At 47.9% G+C, this 21,828-nt stretch overlaps 1 protein-coding gene across 2 annotated transcripts in view; it reads left to right on the top strand.

The window, feature by feature from the left end:
* Nucleotides 1-21,828, top strand: part of RAB43 (RAB43, member RAS oncogene family) — a 33,478-nt gene that overhangs the window by 6,849 nt on the left and 4,801 nt on the right. The window contains exon 2 of one of the 2 annotated variants that reach the window (XM_049641097.1): nucleotides 19,004-19,181. In XM_049641097.1, the coding sequence (XP_049497054.1) occupies nucleotides 19,004-19,181 (178 nt within the window). Of the gene's footprint in view, nucleotides 1-18,997; nucleotides 19,182-21,828 lie in introns of both variants that reach the window. The other variant, XM_049641096.1, reaches the window with a different exon arrangement.

Raw genomic sequence — 21,828 nt, 5'->3', positions numbered from 1 at the left:
GTAAGCCTCTGTTTCCCAGATTGGAAAGAGGCGAATTTAACCCGAGATGAGGTGTGTGAGCATCGGCGGTTCTTAGAGGTTTTCTCACCTATTCGTCAACGTTTGAGGTGACAGCATCCCAAATTTGGAGCGTGGCTAAGGAGCGATGTGCCTGATTTGTAAAAAATAGCAACCCCAGAACCTGATGTGTCCACGGGTGCTGCGCCTTTCAAAAGAGTCTCCTTGAAAAATTGTACACGTATTTCCCAGATGTTTAACCAGCTGCGATGATCCTTATTCAAATTCTTCAGAATGTACAGATCTTTTTTTTTTTAAGTTTATTTATTTATTTTGAGAGAGAGAGAGAGAGAGAGAACAAGTGAGAGAGGGAGGGAGAGGGAATCCCAGTCTCCTCACTGCCAGCACAGAGCCTGATGTGGGGCTCAAACTCATGAACCATGAGATCATGGCCTGAGCCGAAATCAAAGAGTGGGACGCTTAACCGACTGAGCCACCCAGGCACCCTGCAGCTCTTACTTTTGGCAGGACTTTCAGGGATGTATTTGAACACCTGCCATAGTGTTAAGCACTTCTTCAGTCCAAAACGAGGTCTGACTATAAAATCACAAATCTGGTGTATGGCAGGCCAGGGGGCTTGCCCATGTGCCCTGATGGCAACTGCAGTGTGTGTTGGGCAGTGACAGGTCATTGGAGTGTGTCCCGTCTTGAGACAACCGCTTTTTAAAGGGATGCCATTCATCCTTTTTTTTTTTTTTTTTTTTTAAGTTTATTTATTTTGAGAGAGAGCACGTGCACATGAGCGGGGGAGAGGCCGAGAGAGAGAATCCCGAGCCCGATGCAGGGCTCGATCCCACAAATTGTGGGATCATGAGCGGAGTCGAAATCAAGAATCGGATGCTTAGCCAACTGAGCCACCCAGGTGCCCCGGGGATGCTGTGCATCTTGATGTGAGAGGCTCACAGCTGATGGTTAGTGGGTTACGGTTGCTGATGGTGAGGATGTTGGACCATTTCACTGAAAAAAATTTTTCTTATAATTTCAAGCCAGGTAACCTCCACTCCTGCCATTTTCATGCCTGAGAAGGGTAAAAATCCAATAGTTTTTAAAATTAAAAATATTCCGTTTACATTTTCTAATGAAAAACTTTGATTTCTTAAAATTTATTTAACTTGTTTTTTTATTCTTGGGTTTTAACTCTCTAATGGATACACAAACAGTAGGTGATTTCGTGATGAAAAAGTGGATCAAAGCCGTCAGAATAAACTTCAGTTCGCTAGCTCTGAATTGTGCATATCTTGCCATGTTTATGTGATAGATGAATTACATAGAAAAAGATCAGTTTTATAAAATACATGAACATTCTTTGAAATACATAGAAAAGAGTCTATTTTATTATTGAAACCACAAGGTAAATTAAATACCTCTGTGTGCACTCTGACTCTAGGGTTTTCTTTGGGTTATTTTCCCCAGAATAAGCCCTTGATACGTGCTGACTGAGTGAACGAGCAAGTTAGTGAGAGGGAGGGAAGGGTAGAGAAGGAGGGAGAAGGGAGAGTCTTCTAAGCGGGAAAGGGTGACGGTGGGGCTCTGCTTGAAGAGTGGGGTTCATGCATCAGCTGAAGGGCTCCTGGCCAGGGAGGCGAGTTAAATGACTGATGAGAGCAGGAGACCTTACGGGGAACTCCATTTTTGTTTTGTTTGATTTTATGACTTTTGAGAAATAGTACCACCACAGCACAAGTTGATGGGGAAAGTTTTATAGACTAGTTTGCTAAAAGGCCTGATCTCTTGGGACACCTTGGTGGCTCAGTCGGTTAAGTGTCCGACTTCGGCTCAGGTCATGATCTCGTGGTTCGTGAGTTCGAGTCCTGCGTCGGGCTCTGTGCTGACAGTACGGAGCCTGGAGCCTGCTTCAGATTCTCTCTCTCTCTCTCTCTCTCTCTCTCTCTCTCTCTCTCTTTCTCCCCACCCCCCACTTGTACTCTGTCTCTCTCTCAAAAATAAATAAACACTAAAAAAAGTTCAAAAAACAAAGCCCGATCTCTTAAAATTTAATTGGCAAAGTTGGGCTAATTTGATGCAAAATGGTCACACAGTTGGTACTTTCAAGCCTAACATGAAAAACTCATTAAGTATTAAAAGGACTCCAAGCTATAGAATTCCCACTAGATTCTTCTTTTTACCAGTCAGGGTTTCCCCTGCCTCTGAGCAAGAGCGTGGTAATGGATGGAAGGCCGTGGCTATTAAGATGCTTTGGGGCAGTTTGCTCTGCGTGTGTGCACATGTGTGTAAACATCAACAGATTGTTATTTTGCTTTACATGAGTTGGCCTTACTGGACTAGCTTGTCTAAAGTAGCGTTCTACCAAGTTCCTTTAAAAAAAAAATCTTTATTGGGGTGCCTGGGTGGCTCTGTCAGTTCAGCCTCTGACTCTTGATTTCAGCTCAGGTCTTGATCTCAGGGTCGTGAGTTCAAGCCCTGCGTTGGCCTCCACCCTGGGTGTGGAGTCTACTTAAAAAAAAAAAAATTCTTGGGGGGAACCTGGGTGACTCAGTTGGTTAAGCGTCTGACTTCGGCTCAGGTCATGATCTCACAGTTCCTGAGTTTGAGCCCCACAGCTGTGCTGACAGCTCGGAGCCTGGAGCCTGATTCTGTGTCTCCTTCTCTCTCCACCCCTCCCCTGCTTACACTCTGTCTGTCTTTCTCTCAAAAATAAATAAACATTAAAAAAAAATCTTGGGGTGCCTGGGTGGCTCAGTTGGTTAAGCGTCTGACTCTCTGGTTCAGCTCAGGTCACGATCTCACCGTTTCATGAGTTCGAGCTCTGCATCGGGCTCTTTGCTGACAGTGCAGAGCCTGCTTGAGATTCTCTTTCTCCCTTTCTCTCTCTGCCCCTCCTCTGCTCACATTGTCTCTGTCTCTCTCAAAATAAATAAATAAACTTAAAAAAAAATTGAAAAAAAGTCTTTACTGAGATATAATCCATATCCCGTAGAACTCCCGCATTGAAAATGTTCAGTTCAGGGTGGTGATGGCGTGTACTCACAGAGTTGTATAACTGTCAGCACACTTAATTGCCAGGTATTTTCATCGCCCCAAGAGACACCTTCTACCTGTTAGCAGTCGCTCTTGTTTCTGCCTCCCCATGCTCCTGGCAACCACCTGTCTACTTTCTGCCTCTATAGATTGCCTGTTCTGGACATTCTGTGTAAGTGGAACCCACAATGTGGCGGGTATTCCCGCATCTAGCTTCTTTCGCTGAGCATAACGTTTTCGCGGTCTGCGTTCCTTTATATCCTTTACTTGCCTTACTTTTTTTTTCTTCCTACCACTTACCACCACCCCACATCACACGCTTTCTTGTTGGTTCCCAGGCCCGGGAGGGAATGTGAGCTCTGCTGTGTCCCTATTCCACTGCCCGCTCTCTGTTGTTGAATGAACTGGATGAAGCCTTCTGCCCTCACTGTTCAGTGACTGCCTTTTTCCACGTCACGAAGTACGTCTTTGCCTTTGGCGGATCCAATATTTGTCTGTCTCCCATGCTACCCTCTAGTAGTTGGGAAATCCATATACCCTATTTCTACTTATCTTGTTAAATGTTAAATGCGTATTCAAACTTATATTTTTCTACCTGCGGTCTAGAATCAGCATTTATTTCTTTGACCCTAAGAGTACAAGAACCTGGCACATTCTCCCTGTGTGTTTATTGCCTCCTCATCCCCAATTTCCACGTTGAAATCATCTAAAACTTGCGTGTCAGATCATTGTTGATTTTTTTTTTTTGGCATTATGCATTAGATAGAAACAGTATGAAAATTCCTATACTTCTGAAGGCCTAAGGAATTTTTTAAAATGTCTCTCATAAGCTCCTTCTTGTCATTTTCCCTGTTCTCTCCTCCAGAGCTTGCATGGGACAGGAGCTGGAACTTAGGGTCTCTTCTCCACATCGCTTGCCTTCTCCTCCACTTTAACAGCGTAGTGTTCTGTTGTGTTGTATTCTGGACAAAACCTGGGCTCCACCTTCTGGCACAACGATTTCCTTTTGAGCTGTATCTGTTCTGATCATTCATCTCTCGGTTTCTTTATTTTGACAAATACGATTTTCGTTCCCAAGATCTCTAGCTGGTTTTTTTCATATCTGTAATACCTTCATTCTGAGGTTGTTATTAATACTCTCATTTTCCCTGACTTTTTACTGTGACAACTTTCAAGCATAACAGAAAGGGTGAAAGAACACAGTAAACCGCGAAACTGTCCTCCGCCTGGATTCAGCCACTGTTTGTATTTTGCTGTGTGCCTTATCTTTCTGTATATGTAATATAATTTTTTTTAATTTATTTATCTATTTGGAGAGAGGGCGAGCGCACCAGCAGGGGGAGGGGCAGAGACAAAGAGAGGGAGAGAGAATCCCAAGCAGGCTCCACACTGTCACCACAGAGCCCAGTGTGAGGCTTCAACTCACGAACTGTGAGATCATGACCTGAGTCGAAATCAAGAATTGGGTGCTTAACCGACTGAGCTACCCAGGCATCCCTCTTCCTAATGACTTTCTTTCTTTCTTTTTATTTATTTATTTATGTTTGTTTGTTTGTTTGTTTAAATTTACATCCAAATTAGTTAGCATTTAGTGCAACAATGATTTCAGGAATAGATTCCTTAGTGCCCCTTACCCACTTAGCCCATCCCCCCACCCCCTCCCACAACCCCTCCAGTAACCCTCAGTTTGTTCTCCATATTCATGAGTCTCTTCTGTTTTGTCCCCCTCCCTCCCTGGTTTCCCATCCCTTCCCTTATGTTGATCTGTTTTGTCTCTGAAGTCCTCATATGAGTGAAGTCATAGGATGTTTGTCTTTCTCTGACTAATTTCACTTAGCATAATACCTTCTAGTTCCATCCACGTAGTTGCAAATGGCAAGATTTCATTCTTTTTGATTGCCGAGTGATACTCCATTGTAGATATATACCACATCTTCTTTATCCATTCATCTGTCGATGGACATTTGGGCTCTTTCCATACTTTGGCTATTGTTGATAGTGCTGCTATAAACATGGGGGTGCATGTGTCCCTTCGAAACAGCACACCTGTATCCCTTGGATAAACACCTAGTAGTGCAATCGTAGGGATTATGGCTCTCTTAATAACATTGCTTTCTCGGGGCGCCTGGGTGGCGCAGTCGGTTAAGCGTCCGACTTCAGCCAGGTCACGATCTCACGGTCCGTGAGTTCGAGCCCCGCGTCAGGCTCTGGGCTGATGGCTCAGAGCCTGGAGTCTGTTTCCGATTCTGTGTCTCCCTCTCTCTCTGACCCTCCCCCGTTCATGCTCTGTCTCTCTCTGTCCCAAAAAAAAAAATAAAAAAAAAATAAAAAAAAAATAACATTGCTTTCTCTAGCTTATTTTATTGTAAGAATATAGTATATAGTACATATAACATATAAAATACATGCTAATTGACTGTTTATGTTATCTACAAGTCTTCCAGTCAACAGTTAAGCTATTAGTAGATACGTTTTTGAGAGTCCAAAGTTACCCCCAGATTTTCAACTGCCCAGGGGGTTGGCGCGTCTAACCCCCACATTGTTCAAGGGTCAATTGTATTTCTATAATAGCTTCTACTGTCTAGCTGATTTTTAAGCTTTTCCAACTTTTCTCCCAAATGTCTTTTATAGTGTGTTTCCTCTTTGAACCAGAGTCTAGTACAGGCTTGGTCCAGAACAACACCTTGCTACTTTTTTTTTTTTTTTTTTTTTTTTATGATACTGATTTTTTTTTTCTTTTTTAAGATTCGCTCCCTGGATTTGTCTTGTGGTTTCCTTGGGGCGTCTTTGGACTTGTCCCTTTGTCTCCTGTATTTCCTGTAAACTGGAGATTGGGTTAGAGGCTCACTTTGGCTCGGGTGGGATGGTTTGGGCAAGAATGAATCATAGGTAATGTGTGCTGCCCATTTGCACCACGGCAGGCAGTACCAGCTGCCAGGTTACCCCCTGGTACTGATGCCTTCTTTGATCACTTGGTGAGGGGAGTGCCTGCCAGATTTCTCTGTTCACGTTTATTGTTAAAAGATTCCTTTTTGCTCTTAGCTTGTTTCTTGGGGGATCACTTCAGAGCCATGGCCTTGACCTGGCCTTTTCTGCCTAGAGCAGCAGACAAGATGAAATGGGATTGAAAGGGAAAAACGCCTAACGTTTAGAAGGTACTCTGCCCAGCTTAATTACAGTTGTTGGTAGAATTTACCATCTGACACCCTGAGACACCAACTGCATATCGGGGAGATCATTAAATGGAGACTCATTCATGGGTTATCCATCCATTCTGTAACTACCTCCTCTTTCCCCAGGCGCCGTTCTAAGCTCTGAAGAGAAAAAAAGGGGAATAAGAGACAGTCCCTGTTCTTTAGGAGCTCACATCTGGTTGGGGGAACAGATATGTAAACAGATAGCTAGCGTGCAGTGCTGTGAATGTTGCTACCCAGTTTCTGAACCCAGAATTGGAGCATGTGGCCTGACAAGTAAGTATGTGTGTATTTATTGTGGCCACAAGACCAAATATGGAAAATTAGGACCGGGACGCCTGGGTGGCCCAGTCGGTTGAGCCTCTGACTTCAGCTCAGGTCATGGTCCCCCGGTTCGTGAGTTCGAGCCCCACATCGGGCTTGCTGCTGTCAGTGCAGAGCCCTCTTCAGATCCTCTGTCCCCCTCTCTCTGCCCCTCCCTTGCTAGCGCTCCCCCCAAAATAAATACATATTTAAAAGAAGGAGAAGAAAAGAAAATTAGGACTGTTCCCACAAAGCAGGGCCCTGTGGTTGCCATGGCTGTCCTAGGGGTGTTGGCTGAGTGCTGCAGGGCCACCGAGGAGGCAGCAGTCCGCTCTCCCCAGGGTTGCAGAGGCAGGGAGTTTCAAGCTTAGGTAGGCCCTGGAAGATGAGTCAGTGTCCCATTGAGGAAAGAGAGAAGGGGCTTTGCTACCAGAGCCACATATGCACAAAGCCATGGAGGTGTGGGAGAGGAAGTGTAGGTGTTCGTCCAAGTCCAAAGTGGCTGGAGTGTGTTGAGGTGGGGGCAGGGATGAGCGTAAGGAGGGGGCTCAAGACCAGACTTCTGAACATAGAAGGCGCGTCAACGGTGTCCTGAGGGCTGTGGGAAGCGTTCTCTGGAAGACCCACTGTTTGTCCCTCAGGGTTGATGCGGGCGGGAGGCACGATCAGCTGTGGCTGAGTGGAGGGGCGCCCAAGGGGTCAAGGCCGAGCGGGTATCCCTGCTTGGTGCACTCTCCATTAACCCTAGTGGCAGGGCACTGGAGGGACACCTTGAGGGAAGGCAGAGCTCAGTTTGGGACGTATGGCATACAACCCTTCTGTGGGCTGAGTCCTTGCTGCTGAGGAAGTTTGGAAAAAGAGAAGCCGGTGGGCTTAAGGGAATTACTGTCGAGGCAGTGAGGGCTCTACCAGACCGTTTACCCAGAGAGTCTGAGCTTGTGGCCGTGGCTTTAGGAATGCTGCCGTTGCTTGTTCTCGGCCTTTCCTGGGAGGCATGGGTTGTTGCCACAAGGAGCCAGCAGCCCACCCTGTTTGTTATGGGCTCTTCCTGGCCTAGCGGGGGACTGCCTGATCACTGAATCAGGTGGGGGGGCCTCCTGGCACCCTGCTTGGGTCAGGTCCCTCTCTGTTTCCCCGCAGCACCTCAAAGGGCCTGTGAGTGCAGTTTGGTGGCAGCAGGGAAGGGGGACGGGTGGGGGGAAGGGCTTGGGTTGTGCTGGATGGTCTCCGCTTCCCTGTGAGAAGGAGGAGGGGCGTCCCTGGGGAGCCAGTGGCCCTTTGCTAGCGACCAAGGCAGGACTTATTGGTCAGAGGCTCTGGTCTTTTTCCCACGTCGTGCCTTTTCCCCATGCAGACTGTTCAGGAAGGGGTTTGACTGATTCCTGCAGGAGGTATGAATCATCAGTGAGGTTTCTTGGAAGAAAGAAAACAAAACCAAACCAAACAAAGCATTTAAGGTTTGTGGAGGAGCCATACACAGTAAAGGTCATGGGGTTTTAGAATCAGACCAGGCTCTTCTGCCAACGGCTTCCCTGTGACCCTTCGACCCCTGGTGTAGAAAGTCATAAACCTTCTAGAGCTGTCGTGAGGATGAGATGGACTGGCAGATGTGAGCAGTAACACTGGTGGTGCCTGATGTTCTCGAAGCACGTTAGAACCCTTCCTGCGCCCTGTGCCCCCTGCAGCCCTGCAGAGGGGGGCTGGTCGCTGCTCCTCCCAAGATCCTGGTGAGGAAATACCGACTCCAGGAAGCTACTGAACCATCCTTGGCCCCTCGGCGGATAGAGAACGGGAACCCGAGAGTCCTGATGGCTCTTTGACCTCAGACTACGGGTAACCTGCCGAGGAGGGCTGCGTTGTAACAGGGGATGAGAACTCTGTGACGCTGGGACCTGGAGCAGCTGTGTTTAGGGGGCAAGAGGAATCTGGACTGAGGAGTCCGTCCCCAGCGCTCACTGCCCGCCACAGAGGAGCCATCTGTGTTCAGGGCCACGTTGCTTGCCCTTCCCTGTCTCGCCCTTGTCTCCCTCACTCGGTGTCTGTGCTGCCTGTCTTCAGCTAGTATACTGGACGTTTGGCAGCACGTCACTGTCGCTCCTGATGGCACACCCGTGTCTCGATCGTGGCTGGTTGGCAAGCCCCAGGCCACCCTCTTTCCTGGAGGACTGGGGCAGAAGTGACAGCAGCTGGCTGGAGGAGTGGCCTGCAGACTCCACCTCCTGGTTCGACCCCCCACATCCCAAGACATGACGAAAAATAACTCAGGAACTCGTATTTGGGTCAGTCTGACCAGTTTTCAGAGTTTTGTCCTGAGAACTCATTTTCCCAGGGTCCTTTTCTACTCTGAATTAGCAAGGAACTTTGCGTCGTCTGTTCCGTCATGCAGGAGAAAGACTGTTCAAATAAAATCTTCTCTTTCCACTGGAGGAGACAGTGCTAGACATAGATTTTGGGAACTCAACCACTAGCAATGCTTTTAACCTAATGAGCAGAACTGATTTTCCACTGGGGCACATGTGAACTCACTCCTTGGGGACAGCCGGCACAGATCCCTGGAAAGCAGCTTTAGCCCCACTGGGCCTGTTGTCCCCCTCTTGTCCCCTCTCACTGCCCCAACTACCAGGACTTGTCTTCAGAAAGCTTCCTTTATTGTTGAGTACCTGGGTCTGTGCCAGGTTGCTGGTAACACAAAGAATAGATGGGGTCTCTCCCCTCAAGAGCCCATTCTTTTTTTTTTTCCTAAGTTTATTTATTTTGAGAGAGCAAGAGTGAGCAGGGGAGGGGCAGAGAGAGAGAGAGAGAGAGAGGGAATCTCAGGTAGGCCCTGAACTTTCAACATGGAGCCCAATGCAGGGCTTGAACCCACAACCCATTGAGATCATGACCTGAGCTGAAATCAAGAGTTGGACACTGAAATGACTGAGCCACCTACGCTCCCCTAGAGCCTATTCTTGATGGCAACAGACAGACTTACAAACCTAGAGCCCCAGACAGACAGCCCTAGGCCAGTTTTCCACTAAGAAACCTGTTTTTGTGTGTGTGTGTGTGTGTGTGTGTGTGTGTGTGTGTGTGCCTACAGAATGGTCATTTGTTAGTTTTTGGGTTTTTTTTGGATTTGCTTTAGGCAGGATTTCCTTTTCTGTTGTCTTGCTACTTTTTTTTTTTTTTTTTTTAGTTCTTTATTTTGAGAGACGGAGATGGTGAATGGTGGAGGCATAGAGAGAGAGGGAGACAGAGGATCCCAAGCAGGCTCTGCGCTGTGAGCGCGGAGCCCAACACAGGGCTCCACCTCTTGAAACCCTGAGATCATGACCTGAGCTGAAACCAAGAGTCAGACGCTTCACTGACTGACTCACCCAGGCACCTCAGTCTTGCTGCATTTTATGTTCCTTGCCTGGCCCCCAGGACACCTTCGTTTGGGACAGTTGAATGAAATGTTGAACACAGTCTGCCGTGGGTGCTGTTACAGAAGCAAGAACCAGGATGCTAGGGAGCCAGGAAGGAAAGAAGAATGAATTCCCCTCTGGGCTGGGGCCTAGGCCTGTGTGTCAGGGAGAGCTCTACTAATCAGATGACTTCTGATCTGGGGTCTTGAAGGTTAGGTAGGAGTTCACCAAAAGGTCAAGATGAATGCCATCTATCCTAGAAAAGGAAGATAAAGGTGTCGTCCCTAGTGACTCAGAGGGACAGTGTAAACTAGGACTCATTACACATGGAGCTTAGGAGAAAAAATAAGCGTCATCCCTCATCCTGAGACTGCTTCCCCCCACTGAGGCTGTGATCAGTGTGCCCGAGCCCTCCTGTCACCAGGGTGGAAGAAGGACCTGATGAAACCCAGGACTCTTGCAGCCTTGGAATCCCTACCCCTTGCCCATTTGAAACTTACCTGACTGACCCCTGCTGAGTGGGAGTGGGGGCAGCCTCCCTCTTCTGAATGTACATGCTTTGGGAGCCCTTCTCCATCCTAACTGGGCTGCCCTCCTGCCCTCTGTGCCTAGCAGATGCTTCTGAATGTCACTCCAGATGTCAGCAGCCCCGAAAGTTTCCCCTGAAGTTGAATGTAAGATGTGGAGGCCTGGCTGGGGAAGGTAGGAGAGGCTGGCAGTGTGCCAGGTGGGAGGTGGGAGAGTGAGGGAGGGCAGGCTGAGACCTAACCCACAGGACAAAGTCCCTATCTGTCAAGTGAGCGTGCGTGCAGAGGACTTCCGGTGAGTGGGGTAGTAGTTTCAACTTGGCAGATGTTCTCTTGGCTTCAGGCTGATTATGGACTTGGGGTAGGATTCCAAGCTAACTCCATGGTTAGCTTTCCTAAGCCAGGCCCTGGAGTCCAATCTGCTAGATGGAGACCTGGCAGGGCAGGGTGACAAGGCTTTAAGGGCAGACAGGGTGCTCATCTGCCCAGCATGTATTAATCGAGGACCTTCTTCATGCCAGAAGGCTCAGCCGGTTAAGAGTCTGACTCTTGGTTTCGGGTCAGGACGTGATCTTACAGTTCATGAGTTTGAGCCTTGCATTGAGCTCTGCACTGACAGCTTGGGATTCTCTCTCTCTCTCTCTCTCTCTCTCTCTCTGCCCCTCTCCTGGCTTTCTCTCTCTCCTTTTCAAAATAAATAAACTTTAAAATAGATAAAAAGATCTGCGGAGGAAAAGTAAATTGGGGTGAGGGGACAGGACGGACTGCTCTTTTAAGAAAGGGTGGTTGTGAAAGAGCTGTGAGTGGAGTTGATACTTGAAAGCAGGCTGGAAATGAAAGGTGGTGCCAATCGTGCACCAGTCTGGGAGAAGAACACTTCAGGAAGGGGAACATCAAGGGCCAGGGGCTTGGTATAGAGACCTTGGAGTGCTCAGGGATCAGCCAGGAGCAAATATGGCCCCAAGGGAAGTTCTGTGGAGGCGAGTAAGGTCCATGCCTCAGGACCTTTAGGCCTTTCCGGGGAGGAGAATGGAGGAGTGACGAGATTCTTAATACTGTTTTCGTGGCTCCACGTTGGCTGTGGGGTGGACAATGGACCGCAGTGCAGGAGGAAGCCTGGGGCGGGTTTGAGACCATCCGCAGTGGCCCTGTGTAAGGCTTGGTGACAACAGGTGTGGAGGGCACGGAGCAACGAAGGACTCCGTGTCCATGATTCCTGCTCACCCAGGCCCCTGCTGAGGGTGGAGAGCAAGGAGGTAAGCGGACAGACAGACAGCCAGACAGACTGGCGTGGGCCCAGCACGATGCTCACATGCCTCAGCCAATCATGGGGCTGTCAGAGCCTGCCTTTCTGCTCTGTGCCTTGGGCTGGTAGTCTCTGCCTGCAGGCTCTGTTGGGGACCCGGTGAGGTGGCCTGCACGCCTGCCCCAGGACCCCACAGCATCCATGCAGTGGATTCTGCTGTCACTTCTGAGAAGTAGAGCCTGCATCATCCTCTCCGATGGAAGGTTCAGGATGGTGCTGGCGTGCTTGCCTGCCTCATCACCTTCCTGTCTCTTGAGGAGCTGAGGTGGCTGATCACGCTCATTAAACTTTTCACCCAGACCCCCTCGGGGCGCTGCCTAATGGCAAACCTGGGGCTCCGGCAGAGTAGCTTCACTTGGCTGCTGAGAAAGCAGGGCCTCCCCTGGTTTGGCTTCTCACACCTCTTCTGGAACACAGAGGGCGTTTGGGCCAAGAGATTGAGCCTCCTCAACTAAAACCTCCTCTGCGATCCCACGGCAGGACCGCGCCACGCTCAGCAGCCCAGATGTACTTCACAGACATCAGTCAAGAGTGCTTCTCGTCTTAGCCTGGGCTCCCTCTGGAAAACGGCCTGAGACAAGGGCTTGCTCGCAGCTCGTTTGTTTTGGCAACTGGCAGGGGGAAACAGAGGAGGAAGGACACGTTACAAGGCCGCATCCTCAAGTTGGTCGCTGCCATGGGCAGATAGGGCTTGATCTGGCCGGACATCCCTTGCTCCCCATTGGCCAAGGGTTGATCCATAGGGTTGGTGAGGCCTTCTCACATGTGTGTCACGAAGGCATGAAAGCTTGGTGGTTTGTGCAGCACCGCCCCACCCCCGCCCCTGGCTAGAATCGGAGAGACTCCCAGGTGGGATGGAAGAGATGTCTAATGTATATTTCCCTGATGCAGACCATCTCCAGTGGCTTCCCATCGCGGTAAAAATAAAACCTGCACTTGACGATGGCCCGTAAGATCCCACACATTCTGGCTTCAGTCTGCCTCTGACCGCGTCTCCTTCCATGTCCCTTTTCACTGCCGTCTGGCCACACTGCCCTTTCTGTATCTCCCAACACGGAGAGCTTTGTCCTTCTGGACACTGTCGCGCTGTTCCCTCTGCCCGAGCACTGTCCCCATGATTGGCTTCTCATCATCAGGCCTCAGCTCGAGTGCCCCCTTCTGTGACCACCCGAGGAGGCCCCTGTCCCAGGGAGTCTCTCCTATTACCTGTATCCTCTTCAGAGTGCTCGTTACCCTTCTCTGCAAGGATCCTGTCTGCATTCCTGTCTCTCCTTTTGCTGCGATGTGAACCCTGTGTTTGTTTTGTTCCCTGCAGTATCTCCAGTTCCTAGAGCAAGGGCTGGCACACGGCAGAAACTCAGCACACCTTAGATGAACAAGTGGTTGGCCCATGCCCACAGCCCAGTAGGTTTTCCTTTGGGCATTTCATGTATTCTACCTTTTACATTAAATCTCCTTTGTGTATATTAAAAACACTAGCCAAAAATTGTAAATAGCTACGCAAATATTGTTAAATGGCTGCATTTATCCAGCACCTTCTCTGTGTTAGGCACCGTGCACACTGAATCTGTCATGTGGCCCTTACTGGACCTTTTTTTGTTTTGTTTTGTTTTGTTTTGTTTTGAACAGATGAGAAACTGAATTCAGTTGTAGCCCAGAGATAACCGTGCTGGAAAGTGACGGAGTCGGGTCGGTCGGACCCCAAGAGCGCTGACACTGCTCTTTTCCTTCCCTTCCTCTAATGTGGGAGAGGATGAGAATATTGCCAGTCATGGGAAGGACCTACTTTCCAGAAATACCTCCTCCATTGCCACCCAAATTTCACCAATTGGTTGACCCAGATACCTTGACCTGTAGCTATTTTGTTTTTAATTTAGTTTTTATTTTTATCAGAGTTGTACTTGTGTATGGTTGAAAGAGTCATCTGGTTCAACAAGGCGCGGTACAAAAAGGTCTCCTGATACGGCCACCCACAGCCTCTGGGGGTAACCCCTTCGAGCTCTTTTCAGTTGATGGGGTTTTTCTATTTATTTTGCTTACATTGCTACCTGCCTCCGCTTCCCCCAGTTACACACGTAGTCTGTTGACTTCTGACTTCAGAAGGTGAGAGTTAACTAACTCTCAGTGCCTCCCCAGCCCCCATCACACACGTACACACTCCGCATCCTCCCAGTAGAGTGGTGTGGCAATATTGATTAGATCAACAGTATGTTCCTTTCAGCACTGTTCTCAGAACGTATTCTGAATTTGTTCCTTTCTCCCCACCTTCGCTGTGGTAACCACAGGGTGGTTACCACCCTGGTCCAACCGCTGTCTTTTACCTGGATGATGGCCCTTGCCTCCTAACTGGTCTCCCCATTTCTGTCCTGGATCTCTTTTGATCTCTTCTCCGGGCAGCAGTCAGAGCGATCCTGTTAGAAAGTAAATCTGATTGGCTCTAAACTCCCATGGCTTCCCACCTTCACTCAGAGTGAAGGCCAAAAGTTCTTGCTATGGTCTGGAAGCCACTGTGTGATCTGGTCCCCCCTCCCCGCCCCGATCATCCCTGACTACTCTCTCCCTTTGTATTCTGTGCCAAACACACCCATCGTCTTGCTTCTTTGTCTCTGCTTCAGGGCCTTTGCACTTGTTCTCTCTCCCTGAAATACTTCTCTCCCAGACATCTGCACTGGTAGCTAACTTTCTCCAGATCTTTACGAACAATGAGGTCTTGTGTGGTTGTCCTATCTAAATCTCCATTCCTCGCCTTGCCTCATAATTTCTTTCCCTGCTCATTTTTTCCCATCTGATCACTAGCTACCATAATTACTATTTTTATTATTTACTTTATAATTGATAGTATTTATATTATAGATATTTATGTATAAATAAATATATTTTATAATAATTATAAACCCTTATTACTTATGATCTTACTTAGCATTTGTCTCCTGCACTGTAAGCTTGAGGACAGCAAATCGCATCTGTTTGGTTGGCCCCAGTATCTCTAGTATTTTCTTGTTGAAATGGTTGAAGGGGGGCGCCTGGGTGGCTCAGTCGGTTGAGCATCCGACTTCAGCTCAGGTCATGATCTCACGGTTTGTGAGTTCGAGCTCCGTGTCAGGCTCTTGGCCAACAGCTTGGAGCCTGGAGCCTGCTTCAAGTTCTGTGTCTCCCCCCTCTCTCTGCCCCTCCCTGCTCCTGCTCACACTCTGCTTTCTCTCTCTCTCAAAAATAAATAAACATTAAAAAAAACCTTTTTTTTAAAGAAATTGTTGAAGGAATTGTTCAACTAAGGGTGATGATTATATTACTAAGAGTTGTTCACTGATCTTCCATTGGCCACGTCCCACTAGTTCTTCCTGGAAGCACTATCATCTTGGTTTTGCTTACGTGTCTGTGTTTTTACCATTAATTCATCTCTGCAAGTAGGGGAGATCCTAACTGGGATAGCTGTCCTCCCCATCTGTCCAACATACCGTAAACCCTGCCTCTCAGTATATGACCTTCCCTCAGTTCTGTCTTCTTGAAGAAATCTCTCTCAGAGCTTTCTTGATTTCTATTTTAGGTTTTTGTTTGTTTGTTTTTGTGGTGAGAGTACTACTCTATAAGAATTCCATTTTTGAAATGTCCTGAGACTTAACTTGAGGCCCAGTGTATGTATATGGTTTATCTTGGTGAATATGCTGGGTCCACTTGAAAAAAAAGGGGCGGTTCTGCCGTGTTGGGTATGGTGTTCTGGAAATACCAATTTGATCAATAGTGTGGTTTAGATGTTCTTTACCCAACACTGATTTTTTTTTCTCTGTTTATTCTATCAATTCCTGAGAGAGAGGTATTAAATCTCCAACGATAGTTGTGGATTTGTTTCTCCCTTTAGTTTTATCAGTTTTAACTTCATGGGATTTAAAACTCTGTAATTAGGTAGATACATATGTAGTATCATTATTTTGAGAGGGAGTTGGGGAGTAGTAAGTCTGAGTGGGAGAGGCACAGAGGGGTGAGGGGGAGAGAGAATCCCAAGCAGGCTTTACACTCTGTGCGGAGCCCAACATGGGGCTCGATCCCACATTGTGAGATCATGACCTGAGCCATTACCAAGAGATGCTTAACTGATTGAGCCACCCAGGTGCCCCAAAGTGTCTCTTTATCTCTTGCAATTCTTGGTCTGGAAGCCTTTGATATTACTGTAACTGTCATTCATATACTTTCTTACCCTCACTTCTTATATGTATTTTATTATATGTTTCGTTTTTTTATAGGCTACCTATTTGTGTCTTTATATTTAAGGTGCCTCTCGTTGGGCTCTATGCTGACAGCACAGAGCCTGCTTGGGATTCTCTCTCTCCCTCTCTCTCTGCCCCTCCCCTGCTTGCACACCTCCCTCTCTCTCTCAAAATAAATTAAAAAAAAAATTTTTTTTTTAAATACCAGTTTATTTCCTCTACTGACTTGCTGTTTCTCTTACTAGTTGATGTAGGGCCAATGATAAGTTAGGGCGTCCTTAACTTATAAAGTCTCTTTACAGTTTTGTATCACTTCATATGTTACAACTGGCACTGAACCCTTCTCATTTTTCACTTCACATCTGACACCGCACAAGTGTAGTCACCTTACAACAGGATGATTTCATGTATCTGCTTTCCTTTTTTGTGTCTGCTATTATTGTCCTACTTTTTTATTTCTTACACATTAGAAATCCCACTTTACAGTCCTTATTTATCATTTTCTGGTCAGTTGTCTTATAAGGAAATTACAAGAAACAATAATTTTTTTAATGTTTATTTATTTTTGAGAGAGACAGAGATAGAGCGTGAACAGGGAGGGGCAGAGAGAGAGGGAGACGCAGAATCCGAGGCAGGCTCCAGGCTCCGAGCCATCAGCACAGAGCCTGACGTGGGGCTTGAACCCGTGAACCATGAGATCATGACCTGAGCTGAAGTCGGACACTTAATGGACTAAGCCACCCTGGCGCCCCTAGGCATTTTTCATTGGATATCTAATGCCATATGGATTTTTATGAAACTTTAACCTTAATACCTGTTTTCTTTTCTTTTTTTTTTTTCTTTCTGGAAGCTTTTAGCACTTTCCCCTACCCCATTGTAGAATTCCCACACAGTGTGTTGGGGGGGGGGGTGTCTGTTTTCTTCCATTGTGTGTTATGTTCAGTGGGCCCTTTGAACTCTCAGAGGGAGTTTTCTTGAAGTCTTTCTTTGATTTCCTCCCCTTGATTTTACTGTTCTTTTTCTTTTTTTTTCAGTCTTTTTTATTTTTTTTATTTTTTTTATTTTTTAATGTTTATTTTTGAGAGAGAGACCGAGCATGAGCAGGGGAGGAGCAGAGAGAGAAGGAGACACAGAATCCGAAGCAGGCTCCAGGCTCTGAGGGCTTAGCACAGAGCCCGACACGGGGCTCAAACTCAAACCATGAGATCATGACCTGAGCCAAAGTCCAATGCTCAACGGACTGATCCACCAGGCGCCCCACTGTTCTTTTCCTTCTGAAATGCTTACTATCCCGATATTAGACCTCTTAGGCTGGCTCTACAGTTTTTTCCCTCTTACTCTTCTTATTTCTTCTTATTTCTTTGTATTTCTTTATTTTGGAGGGATTTCTTCAACTTTATCTTCCAGCCCTTAGGTTGTATTTTTCATTGATATATTTTTAATAGTCAAAAGCTCTTTTTTTCCCTGAATACTCCCACAACTTAAAAAAAAATAGTATTCTATTATTGTTTTGTGGATCTTTTCCTATCTCTGAAAATACCGATGTTTGGTTTTGATAAACAAAAATTTGCTTCTGCCTAGCTTTTGTTTCGTCCAGGTCACTTTTTTTTCTGTGTTTGTCCTTTGTCTTTTGTGTCATGCGCTCTCTCTGGGGTATGGGGATGAGTTTCTTGGTCAACTGGATTCCAGATTTGTGTATTGCCAGACTTCATGCCTTTCGCTTCGCCCCCCCTTCCCCCCCCCCCCCATCATGCGTAAGCAAGCAGATACCTGATTTCCTTGGAACCTTTCATGGTTGAGTAAATAGGAGGTCTTGGGACAGGAGGGTCTCATTTGGCATGTTGTGGCTGAGTTTGTTAACTCTTGAACGTCTCTTTGTGGGGCCGAGGGAAGAGGTTGCTCACCTCCATGGTACCAGGGCCTGAAGCCCTGCCCTCAGGAACAGTCTGAGGCCTCTGGGGTTTTTCTCTACCCCGGATGGACTAGGGTGCCTCCCAATACCTTGAGAACTAGATAAAGAGGCCCCCAGAATGCTTGTGCCAGCAAAGGAAAATGGATGGACCCAGAGCTTGGTGGAGACCCAAGGCTCGTGTTCATCTTCAGAGAGCCCCAAGAACCTGTGATCTGTGGAGCAGAGAAGGCAAGTCCTGAGCCCCCAAGAGCCCTGCCATCTGCCTCCTCTGATGCCTGCCTGCAGTCCATCTCTCCCAGTTGCAGAGCTTGACCTCCACCCAGAGTGCGCAGCCTCCCAGCCCGGGCACAGTGAAGGTCCAAGGTCTACCCCGGGTTCAGGCCCTCCCCCTGCCCTATCTGGGAATGCCAGACTATTGCTTCTCCAGAAACTAGGGAAGCTCCCACTACACAGGCACCTCTCGTCCATGGCCAGGGTGCAGGAAGGCTTGGCAGTGGACACTGATGGGTGTTAGTTAAGTGAAAACATGGGCAAGGAAAGACCCCAAGTTCCTTGCCTTTGGCCAAGCTGGGCCAGCAGGTGATAAAGGCCCCGCCAGAGGATTCCATCCACTGCTTCCCCCAGGCCGTCACTGCCACCAGGCATCACCGAGGCAGAAGTAGAGAACCCTAATGCTGGAGGAGCTTTCCACGTGGCTGGGTGTAGCAGTGTGTTTACGGGCCCAGAGAGGGGAAGGCACAGGACATGCACACACAGCCAGCATCATAGCATACCAGAACCAGCTCACCGGACCGTGAGCTGCTGGAGCTCTTCTGGTTCAGTGTCCCAACAGCAGAGAGCCCAGCCTTAGGGGAGCCTTGGGCACTCTAGAGAGCAGAGATGAGGGCTCCCCACCTTCCTTTGCATCCTCCTGCCCCCCCCAAAGCTGGGCCACTGAGTTGTCTTGTAAGGGATCAGGGGTCCTCTCTGTCCACCTTCTAGCCCCTCTTGCATGATTCCCACCAAGGTGTGGGCTGGTGGCCTGCCCAGTGGAACCAGCGCTTTGGGCATGGGTCTGTGGGATTGCCCTCCCTATCCCCCGTGCTTGGTCACACCACCAGGTTCACGGGAGGCCCCCTATTTCTTTAGCTGCAGATCTGGGACACAGCTGGCCAGGAGCGATTCCGCACCATCACCCAGAGCTATTACCGCAGTGCCAACGGGGCCATCCTGGCTTACGACATCACCAAGAGGAGCACCTTTCTGTCCGTGCCTCACTGGATCGAGGACGTGAGGAAGTACGCGGGCTCCAACATTGTGCAGCTGCTGATCGGTGAGCTGAGGGGAACAGGGCCAGGGCCAGCAGGGTTTCTCGGGGCCACGGTTCTGTCTCTCCGTCTTAGTGTCTTTCTCCTTTAAAAAAAAAATTGTTTTTAATGTTTATTTATTTTTGAGAGAGAGAGAAACAGAGCATGAATGGGGGAGGGGCAGAAAGAGAGGGAGACACAGAATCGGAAACAGGCTCCAGGCTCCGAGCTGTCAGCACAGAGCCCGACACGGGGCTCGAACCCACAGACTGTGAGATCATGACCTGAGCCGAAGTTGGACGCTTAACCTACTGAGTCACCCGGGGACCCCTCATCTTTCTCCTTTTTAAACAAAGGGCAGGTGGAGCGCAGAGAGAGGCTGAGCTTGAACGGTGATCTTGCAAATTCTGATCCTGCCAATCACTTACAAAGTCATATTCAAAACTGGAATTGGAGGGAGGGAGAAAGGAGCGAACATTTGCTTTTTACTTCCCGCATATCCCCACCATGGTCAGCCCTGGTTAAACCTTCACGTGTGTCTCTGGATTCAGTTCCCATAACCTTGGCTACTGGCTCCTCCTGGTTTGGCAGGGCTAGAGCCGAAGCTCAGAAAAGTGGAGTAACTTGTCCCAGTTCGCGCACCCTGTGAGCCTATAAATCCGAAACTGGGGCCCTGCTGGTGGTGCTTTGGTGACATGCTGTCCCCCCACACCGCAGAGCAGCGCTTCTCAAACCTTTGCGCTCCGAAGGTTTGTTAAAGCACAGATGCCAGGCGTCGTGTCTGACTCAGGAGGGCTGGGTGGGGCCCATGAATGTGCATTTCTCACAGGTTCCCAGGTGACGCAGGTGACGTCCATGTTGGCGGCCCAGAGACCCCACACTGAGAACCACTGTTGCAGAGAGATGCTCTTACTTCCATTTTCCCTTTTCCTCCTACATAAACTCCCCAGACCTGGGCTCAAGCGCTTTGGACCATTTCTGTGGTCCCCAGGGTCCTCATTCCAACAGTCAGGCGGATTCTTCTTCCTTTTTTTTTCTTTTCTTTTTTTTTTTTGAGAGAGAGAGAGAGAGAGAGAGTGAGAGGGCACACGCACATACACACAACTGGGGAGGGGCAGAGGGAGAGAGAGAATCTTAATTTTCTTAAGTTTATCTACTTATTTATTTAGAGAGAGAGAATCTTAAATTTTATTTTGAGAGAGAGAGAGCACACCACGCACAAGTGGAGGAGGGGCAGAGAGAAAGGGAGAGAGAGAGAATTGCCAGCAGGCTCCACACTGTCAGCAAAGAGCCCGATGTGGGGCTTGAACCCACAAACCATGAGATCACAACCTGAGCCGAAGTCAAGAGCTGGACGCTTAACCAACTGAGCCACCCAGGTGCCCCAATTTTGTTCTCGTTTTTTAGAGGCAGATTCTTCTAAGATGAGATTGTACAGATGGGGCTGCACATAGCTCCACCTGGGGAAAGGGCGATGCTTGGTTCCCTGCCTGGCCTCGGATATGGGAGCACTCAGTGGAGCTGGGCTCCCCTGCCAGGAATGGGGTTCTCCTTACCTGGCCTGACACTTCCCTTTTATCCAGAACATTCAAAATAAAACATTCTGGGGCGCCTGGGGGGCTCAGTTGGTTAAGCATCCAACTTTGGCTCAGATCATAATCTCACAGTTCGTGGGTTCAAGCTCCGCCTAGGGCTCTGTGCTGATGGCTTAGAGCCTGGAGCCTGCTTCAGAGTCTGTGGCTCCTTCTCTCTCTGCCCTTCCCCCACTCACATTCTGTGTCTCTGTCTCTCCAAAATGAATAAACGTTAAAAAAAATAAAAAATAAAACAAAACATTCTATCATAGAGCATTTTATACAAGTATAAAAATAGAATAGTGCACTGAACCCCAGATACCCAGTACCCAGCTTCAGCAATGAGCCATTCACTGCCAGTTTCCTCTCTACCCTCATCCCTTCCCCTCCCTTGTCTTACTTTGGAACAAATCCCAACGCCAAACTATTTCATTTATCAATATTCCAGCATAAATCTATAAAAGGTACAAACACTTCAATAAAAAGTACATAACAATACCATTTTCACATCCACAAGATATTGATATTTTCTTCTTATTATTATTATTTAGTTTATTTATTTTTGAGAGAGAGAGCAGGGGAGGGGCAGAGAGAGAGGGAGAGAGAAGCCCAAAAAGGCTCTGCACGGTCAGCCCAGAGCCCAATGCAGGATTTGAACTCACGAACCACAAGATCATGATCTGAGCCAAAATCAAGAGTCAGATGCTTAATCGACTGAGCCACCTAGGCACCCCCCATATTGATATTTTCTTAATATAATCAAATGGCTGATGAGTGCTCAGATTTATAATTGCTAATAAATATCACATGTACTTGTTTTTTTTCTTTTTGTTGAAATCAGGATCCAAACGAGTTCCACACATTGAAATTAGTTGCTGTAGCATTTAAGGTTACCAAAGACAGTCTTGATTTTTATAGGTGGTTATCTATTTTTTTTTTTAATGTTTATTCATTTTTGAGAGACAGCATGAGTGGGGGAGGAGCAGAGAGAGAGGGAGACACAGAATCCGAAGCAGGCTCCGGGCTCTGAGCCGTCAGCACAGAGCCTGACGCGGGGCTCAAACTCACGAACTGTGAGATCATGACCTGAGCTGAAGTC

The sequence above is a fragment of the Panthera uncia genome, chromosome A2 (genome assembly GCF_023721935.1).
Source record: "Panthera uncia isolate 11264 chromosome A2, Puncia_PCG_1.0, whole genome shotgun sequence".
NCBI lineage: Eukaryota > Metazoa > Chordata > Mammalia > Carnivora > Felidae > Panthera > Panthera uncia.
This window is presented reverse-complemented; position numbering and strand designations above follow the sequence as displayed.